Genomic DNA, 8,772 nt, shown 5'->3' on the forward strand with positions numbered 1-8,772 from the left:
GATCTATCATGTTCGTCTATGCGTTTATCTTTTCCTTTTATTCTTTTTATTTGTTTTAATGCAGCATATTTTTTGCCAATTTTGCTTAGTAGCTTTTGACTTTTCTTAAAATTTTAATCTAGAATTTATTAGATCTGTGCTTCATCTTTAGCCAATGTGGGTAAATTGGGTGTGGTTTTTCTCCTAACGGAATGTGAGAGAAATTCACCTTTTATAGGTGTTTATTTGTTTATTTTCCGTTATTGTTTCCTGTGTCATTGTGCTTTTATAATGTTTATAATGAAAGATAACAGGATCACCTAGCTTTTATATTATCAGTTTTTCGGTCTTCCCCTGTCCATCGACTTATTCAGATACTACTACTTTTTTCGTAGAACCTATTTGTGCAATCATTTCCTTCCCATTTAACCACTCTTTACTCCATCTATCCTTTTGTTGTTGGCTTAATTCCTACGACTCTGTCCCATTCATACAGCCGGCATCCTTTCATCCATGCTTTTGTCCAACCACCCCTAATGCACTCATCACTTTATCCATGCTGCGATTAGTTTTTTACAATTTTATTTACTCCTACTTTAAGTAATTCGCCCATTCGTCCACTTAGTATTTTATATTATAGTCTAAGAATTACTTACCACTCATTGTGGATATCTCTCTGCCTCTCTGCCATTCTATTGATAGGTGTCAAGTTTTTTCTGCTTGAGTGCCTTCAAATTTACCCCCATTCCCTATAGACGTGCCTTCAACGTGACTAACTACAACATGAGCATGAAAATGATGGCAGCTGAGCAGTCTTCCCCAACCGTCGTTCAAGGCGGACCAGAGGAGCGATCTGAGATTGTTGAAGAACATCTATGGCGCCATGGTGGACCTACTTTTAAGAATGTCCAACCCAAGTCCTACAAAATTCTCGAACAACAGCTGCCACAGTCGGAAATGGGAGGTGCGTTTGGAGACCTGCATTCTTTGGGGTGCATGCAAATTAGTTCCACTTCAATTTCTTGTATATCTAACTACTTTTTCATTGGTTCGGCCTTCCAACCATCTATAAAATAGCGCCAAAGTTATTTAACTAAATATTTAACTATCTATCATTTCTTGCATTCATGATCCACCTATCTACCGTCCCATGTATCCCTTAAAAGCGTCAATTTATTTATTCCTTCATTCATCTATCGTACTACTCGCACATTACATTCGGACACTTCATCAGCATGACATCCATTGAAACGCCAAGTTACCCCTTTACTATTCGTAATTTTGCCTACTTATCCACCCAAACTGACCAACCAATCAGCCAACCACCCACCCATCTGCATCTCTGTCTACCATTTTTTGTCCATGAAGCATTTTGTTAATTTTTTTCACCAATTTACTGGGTTTTATTCCTAACCCACCTCTGATTTCAGTCCCGGAGTACGCAAACCAGGCGGGAGGTAATCTAGCATCTCCGTCTTACTATGAGCTTAATTCATTTGTCTTGCCCTACTGCGTGCTTTTTCTAGTGCTTTCTCGTGCAGATGTGTGCATCGAGCATGAAATTTTGAACATTTAGACATCCTTGAAAAACGTATTTGTTTTTATTGGATTTAGGAAGCGGGCCAGGATCGGTTTTTGAGCGGTCTGTGGATGAGAGATCACCTTACCTAAAGGCCACGGAGCAGACAATCCAGAAGGCCTATGGAGAGTCGTGAGAGAGGGGAAGAAGTGGTTTGAGAATGTGAGAAGGACTTTGTATCTACGCCTTCTTTAGGATGCACCACCATTTAATAAATCAAGCTCGAGAAGCAGTTCTCTCATTACAACCTTACTCCTCTCGTTTTCTTCTCCTTTCTTTTCTTGAACACAACACAATTCTTACCTATCATAATGATGATTATTATAATGAGTGCCCTCGGTCATCGGCCTTTTCTTTTACGGGATGCAAGATACAATCATGAGCCAGAAAGTGGGTGAATTTTAAAAATTATACAGACATTTAAGTGCAAATTAGCTAACAATCTGAGCAAAAAGAAATGGAAAGCTTGAGTGAAATAAGTAGTCGACTATTTTGCCATAGGGAAAAACTGCCCAGAATCTACTGTAAAATATACCAGCGAGGGTGTAAATTAGAACAACGTTCGTTTAGCGAAACATGTTAAAATTTATGTAGGGGGGTTTTAAGACGTATTATTATTATTATGAAATCGTGTGGTAGAGATAATTAATGCAAACTGAATATTCACATTGGGTGCTATTAATAGCAGCAGTCATAAATTAGTCATTCTTTTAAAAATTTAACTCAGAAAACGCTTTGTCTTTTCGCGATAACCTAGCGTGTTTGAACAGCCTCCTCTTCGTTATATTTGTTTAAATTCTTAGAACTTGCAGTTCAAATAGAGTCAGTTTTTGAATACTCAACTTAGCGTGATTGGCTTTGTGCGATGTTGCCGAACGGGTTTTCTTCAAATCCGCTTAATGGGCTATTTTCAACACAGAATGAAGGCTCATCAATTTTTGGCTCAGCAGATGCAACATTCAACGCCAGTCAAGACCTAAGTCAGCCATTGAGACCTCTGTGTCTACAGCAAAACATTGTCAACTCTTCTCCCAATCTCAACATAGGTTTAGAGGACCGATCCAGAACAAACCTTATAATAAATTACCTACCGCAGAGTTTTGATCAAGTTGATCTACAGCGTCTTTTTGAACGTCTGGGACCTATCCGTCAGTGCAAACTAATCAGGGATAAAGTAAGTTTGGTCTTCTTAAATTTACAGTATGTAGAATACCGGTGCTAGCCTTTGCTATGGTTTTGTTGATTATATGAACCCTCAACACGCCCAATTGGCTATTTCGACCTACCATGGTTTTGAGACCGAAGGGAAGCGACTTCGTGTTGCTTTTGCATGTTCTGGTGGTCGTAAATACGCATCTGGACGTAGTAACGACGTCTCACCAGAGAGCAACATCGAAAACATTATTGGTTGGGAACTATATGTCTTCGGGTTTCCTATAGAGATAAGCGAAGCAGAACTTGTGGTAGGTTTATTTTGAATGCTAGAGGTTTTTCTATCATAGAATCTATTTTCGTGTTTTGGAAGTGTTCTTAATGTGAGAGTTCTTACCGCAGCTGATTTGCAAAGGCTGCCCCCTAGTGTCAGCTCTATTATGGCAGATGTTATTTCGAATGTCACCGACGGTGTCTTTGGCACCGGTGCGCAGCCCAGATTCAAGACCGTTTCGGTTATTTTGGAGGAAAAGCAAAGGTATGGCGCATTTGTAGTCTATTCACTCGTTTGTATTAGTTGCGATGTCGCTGTAACTCGGCTCCATGGTATTGCTGTCGGTGATGGTTCCTTGAGCCTTCGCGCACATATCGCTGGACCGGTCACAAGAGAAACTTGCACAATGATGATATTAAACTCTCGTCAAAGTACGTTATCTTTAACCCTAATCAAAAATTATTCAGATTTAGGTCCTGTAGGGGGGCCATCACGGTCAACTCCGTTTCTACCCAACGTGTTATCGGAAAGGATATCCTCTCTTGGAATCTCATCAAATTCGCACCGGGCTCAGCCACTTCGTATCTTTAATCCAAATGAATCTAACGAGAATTCAATACCTTTGTCGTCGCATAATCGCTCCCTTGCCAGAAGCAGAGGTAAGTCACTCTTAAGTATCGTATTTACCTACGACACTTCAAATTCTCTTTCAGCTGTCGGTATTCTCAGTATTGCTGAAAACCCGGACTTTTCTGATATTTTCGAAGGACACATGCCAAGCGGTCAGAGTCGTAGTTTTGTCGATAGTTTGGCAACGAAAGTGGAAAGTAACAATATATTGGAACGGTCGGGTCTCGCACTTACTAAGGGCGAATCCAGTATCTGGTCAAGTTCAGGCGCTTCATCGGCTATAGATCTATACAGAAATTCGCGTCAGTTGGATGCCTTATTGCCTCGTAGACTATCAATAATCACACCAACAGTCAACAGTTCCTACCTCTCCTACGCCTTGTCGCAAACTGGAGGTCGTGGTGTTGTCGAGTTGAAGCTGGAGTTTCTTCAACCTACTGGGTCTGTTGCTCTTCGAGCTATGGATTTCATCGTCAGAAAAGTAAGTACTTTGATTTTAACAAATTGCGCCAAAAACTTATCTTTCTAAAGCACTTTTTTTGTCTTCAGCTTGTTTCGCAGGGTGCCCAGCATATAGTCTGTCCCACCACCGGTAACGCCGGCGTTGCCGCCGCCGTAGTAGCACAGAATCACAACATCGCTTGCACCGTAGTGACACCGGAATCGGACACGTTTACGAAAAAACGTCTGTCCGTGGAAGCTCCTCTAGCTAAATTGGTTGCTTCTGGTTCTTCATTTGCCGACGCCGTTCATAGAGCCGAACAGATTGTCAGCGAGGCGAATCAGCCTTTCAGTGCGGTTGGTGACCCAATTCCCGTAAAATTGGTCCATCCATATGAGACACCAGATCTGTGGTGTGGCTATGAGAGTATAGTTGAGGAACTGACCACCCAACCGGATGTCATTGTCACTCCTGTTGGTGGTGGGGCTCTTCTCAGTGGAGTGATTCAAAGTCTCTGGAACCGCGGTTGGACAAGCACTCATGTTATCGCCATGGAGCCTGAGGGCTGTGACCGTCTTGGTCGTGCCGTGGGTAGCCTTCGCCCAATAACAAATGTGTCTGGGCCTACGTCCACCGTGATTTCAACTCTCTCTGTATCGGCTCCGTTGCCTCGGGCGGTAAACGTGTGCCAGTGCTACCCCATTACAATCATGTCTTGCACTGATGCTGAGGCTATTGACGCCGTGAGGAGGTTCCTCGATGATCACGGTGTTCTCCTCGATCCTGCTTCTGGCGTTGCTTTGGCAGCGATTTACAATGGCTCAGTCGCCAGGTTGCAATCGGAGGGGGTGATCCCACGCCTTGCTAGAGTTTGCATTCTCGTTACCGGAGGTAGAAATATTTCGGTTCAGCATCTTACCGAATTGGAGAAAACGGTTAAAACAAGTCAAATTGTGAATGGCGCCAGGTCGTTTGGCTTTTCTCAGACCCAGCCGTTCTTCGCGGCGGAGTCTCTGCTAGCTGATTTGGACAACGATGGTGACGATACGACCATGGATTCGCGTACTGCGTCGTCTTCTACTGACGCCAACTCGGTAAACAGCAAGTTGGGCAATGGTGGTGAGGAGCACACGTCGTCAGTGTGAACACATTCATGTGAACTAGAGAGTGGTTTCCCATTTTTTCTACATTAGTGGTATACTTGGTATTATTTTACACTGCTCTAAGCTTGCATTTATGTGTCAGTCAGCATTTGCTGTCTTTGTCGTAAACATCAATTTACACACACACACAAACTACATGTCTTCTAGATAATTCGTGTCCTTTCTTTTCCTTTTCTCCCCTTCTCTCAATGGATCCCCTTCCCCATGTTCTACGGTTGTCTTAATTGATTTTGTAACTTCGACATGTCAATACGCCGCGCTGGATCTTTGCTCGAAATTCGATGCTGCATTGTTTGTTTTCGCGGTTACCTGACTGTCGGTCCATTCCTTCATCTCAGTGATTTATTGATTTCTGGTTTCCGTAATTTCTACATTGAAGAAGAGGTAGAAGAAGAAGAGGAGGCGAGAGAAGGAATGATATGTGTTAGCAAGATTGGAAGTGTCCACGTCACTGTTTTTTTGCCACGTGGGAAAAGTTGACTATTTTCCCCTCACATTTCTTCGTCACCCTCTCTCTCTCTCCGTCACCCCCTTTCTATCTGTATCCCTAAATTTCCAATGTGTTTTCTCGAATTTGATACTTTTCTACACGTCTTATCAACATTTTATTACTACTACTACTACTGGTAAACGGCGATTTGATTCTACTATTCATTTATCAGCGTGGTGTCGCTGCCTCCGCTTACCTCTCTTGCCCCTTGGCGGACAAAAGCGTTGGGGCCATGGGTGGGTGGATGGCCACACCTTTGCATTTTCTGCATTAATCATTCTTTTGATCAATTAACCGAAATTGCTCAATGAATACTAAACAAATCGCTTTGATTTTTATATTCAATAAAGGTGTTTTAATGTACGCCTTGTTTTGTGGCTGCATGGTCTTGTTGTTCTTTGCAGTTGTGGTGGTGTTAAAGTGCGAGGTCATGCGGTCGTTGTTCTGCCGACGCCCCGGGGTCGCGCGGACCAAATTATTAGGCTTGTTTGTTAGAGGGGCTGGTGGGGGCCGACTTAGTCCAGTTTAGCCCAATCAATTTCGAGGTCAAAGCATGGGACGACGGGAAGGAGGGGGGGACAGCGACGGCTAAATCGCGAGGTATACGGCCCATCTGTCTGCCCTCGCCTTGTTGTGACTTCGTTTCGTAAACCCGTGACGTGAGTCACCTACTGAGCTGGCGACAGTCGATTACGTATGAGGGCTCCCGGATGCTGATAATCCAAATGTGAGCGCCTCGGGGTCGCTGCTCCCTGTTCAGTGAACTTATGAACTGGTGGTGATGGTGTGTCATGCTACCGTAGACTGGTTTTTGGCTAGAGAACTGGCGCGGCTTTGCTTTCTACTTTAACCATGTCAGCAGTACGTAGTCGCTTTCTGGATGCACGAAATAGTTGATCGACTATCCTTCCGGGTTGTCGTCATGACGGTGGAATGCTTAATCTAAAGGAGGGTGATTGAGTCGCCGCAGAGATTGAACACCGCATCAGCTCCATTAAATCTGTCTTTGGCCTTACCTTAAGCATCCCACATTGTTATGGTGAGTAATGGGTCCGATTTTTGCCACGGTGACAAAGTTAAATCCTTCTCTATGCTGGTAGTAACCAAGACCACGAGTTTGGCGTGAGTTCAACGCGTGACACACGTAGAATTTTGGCTGCACATAGTTCGACCCCCAGAGGTTACCGGGCCTCTGTGGCTAGCTGATCGTAGGTTATCTCCAAATTTAGGAACACAAATGAGGTAGAGAACTGTTCAGCCTTTAATTGTTGATTAATCGAGTTCCTGGTAGACGGATAGCGAATAGCTTAGACAAAATTGAAAATTCTCCTTTCCAATGAGAACTACGGAAGTTACTGACCCCACCTACTTTGACGATTAAACAAGTTAACTCAGCTACGAGTCAAAATAGGGTAGTTGTAAATGAAATTTACATTATATTAAACACAATCTTTAAATTTAGGAATCCGACAAAACACTTTGCCTCCTATTCCACCTAACAAGATTTCTATGCGAATGAGATTAAGAGAGTGGGTGAAAAAAAACCGTCTTTTCTTAAATAAGATAATTCGAAATCAAAATTAACCTTGTACAAAATGAAATAAAGCTTATCATTTGACGAAGTTGATTACTTATGCTTGTCATCGTAGGTATCCTTATTTTTGTAGCCTTGTACATATCCCGTGTTGTCGGCCAAATCTTCCCGACCTGCAATACCTTTTCCTTTCCCAGTTTCTGCATCAAACCGTTCTTTGTGTGCTCCTGTGTAATGCGCTACGTCGGTGAGGCGATCCACATCATCGTTTTTAGCCACCTGTGTAGCATTATTCAAATTCGGATTGCCTTTTGAAACTTTTTCCTTAATTTGCTTGATGGCCTCCTCCTTGCTGATTTTATGTGCACCTGCATAGGCATCAGAAAGTGTACCTTCTATAAAACTGACAAAACCCTCAAAGTCGACATCTTTTTTGGCATTTCCAATGTGTTTGCGGAATTGGATGTCTACCCGGTTTGCATTCATCTCTTTCGAGTACAACTTGCAATCTGTGCAGATCTTCTTTAGCGTTTTATCATTACACGTGGTTGAACCCTTCTTAGTGAAATCACAGAAGGCCAGAAAGGCAGCCTTAAGTTCACCCATTATGTCTGGAGAAGAGTCTTACGCGTTATCGCGATAGCAACTAAGGTTGTAGAGATTGTTGGGTTTCATAATTCTGTAGCTATGCTTATTTTAGGAGATTTCGAATGCTCCTTAATCCATCCTTAGGTTGGCAACGTAAAGTTTAAAAACATAATTTTCTCAAGACAAAGTCAAAACGTATCCTTAGCGAACTATTTGACCTTCTAATTAATTTGCTTGTTTGCCTAAACTGGTGCACTAGAAATCATGTTATGAAATGTGGAAAGATATTGTGGTCACAAGAACACTTCTCACTGCGACGAAAGACAGTAGCATTCGCACAAACATTTTTTTCAATCATCAATAAGGAAAAATAACTAATTCGGGAGCGTATTTGCAACGTTTTGCAAAATCATAACATATTGTATCTATATCCAAACAAAATATATGGTCAACTTAAATGGGAAATCTGGAGTTCCCTTGCGCCGCAATTTAATGATTTCATTATTTTGCCGTAAATATGGAATAAGTTTATGCACGTTGCTTTATCAACCTCGGTTGCTAATCTACAGTGTAATACGATAGTGGTTTGTCCCTCGGTTCTAGTGAGGCGCCACTTTTGTACTTCGAATTGGTCCCCTTGTACCTCGCTGGGTGGGCTGGCCTTTTGGGCCATGCCAATAGCCCAGACACCTTCTCTGCGCTGAATATATATTCTGCCCGAGTATTTTGTCTCCTTTCGTCTTCAGGGAGTCCCGGGACGCTACATTGGTGGCAGCGGAAAGCGAACCCGATCTTGAAAGACATGTATCCTGATTTCCCACTTCTGCGTGATAAGCCTTAGTGGGGCGGAAGAAGTACATATGCTACAGATGGGAGAATGGCGATGACTCCTAACAGAAGGGTTGATGTTGACGTCTACCTTTGGCATCTCTCCCAGTCTC

At 42.8% G+C, this 8,772-nt stretch overlaps 3 protein-coding genes across 3 annotated transcripts in view; 2 read left to right on the plus strand and 1 right to left on the minus strand. All coding sequences in view use genetic code 11, as the record gives it.

Moving 5' to 3' along the window:
• Positions 1-1,694, plus strand: part of EGR_05923 (PDZ and LIM domain protein) — a gene marked incomplete at both ends in the record, with an annotated part of 3,320 nt that extends 1,626 nt beyond the window's left edge. The window contains 2 exons of the mRNA XM_024495172.1: positions 735-943; positions 1,594-1,694. Coding sequence (XP_024350391.1) covers positions 735-943; positions 1,594-1,694 — 310 coding nt within the window. The remainder of the gene's footprint in view (positions 1-734; positions 944-1,593) is intronic.
• Positions 1,695-2,423: 729 nt separating this feature from the next.
• Positions 2,424-6,915, plus strand: EGR_05924 (Serine dehydratase-like protein; the record flags this gene model as incomplete). Its single annotated transcript, XM_024495173.1, has 8 exons — positions 2,424-2,732; positions 2,767-3,021; positions 3,061-3,248; positions 3,288-3,415; positions 3,452-3,643; positions 3,698-4,095; positions 4,164-5,191; positions 6,810-6,915. 8 exons carry the CDS (start codon positions 2,424-2,426, stop codon positions 6,913-6,915), a joined length of 2,604 nt encoding a protein of 867 aa, XP_024350392.1.
• A 421-nt stretch (positions 6,916-7,336) lies between these two features.
• EGR_05925 (Tubulin polymerization-promoting protein family member 3) lies at positions 7,337-7,849 on the minus strand (the record flags this gene model as incomplete). The annotated part of the gene is made up of 1 exon (XM_024495174.1): positions 7,337-7,849. The coding sequence occupies one exon, from the start codon at positions 7,847-7,849 to the stop codon at positions 7,337-7,339; it is 513 nt and encodes a 170-aa protein (XP_024350393.1).
• Positions 7,850-8,772: the final 923 nt, after the last annotated feature.

The sequence above is a fragment of the Echinococcus granulosus genome (genome assembly GCF_000524195.1).
Source record: "Echinococcus granulosus chromosome Unknown EG_S00048, whole genome shotgun sequence".
In the NCBI taxonomy this organism is placed as follows: domain Eukaryota; kingdom Metazoa; phylum Platyhelminthes; class Cestoda; order Cyclophyllidea; family Taeniidae; genus Echinococcus; species Echinococcus granulosus.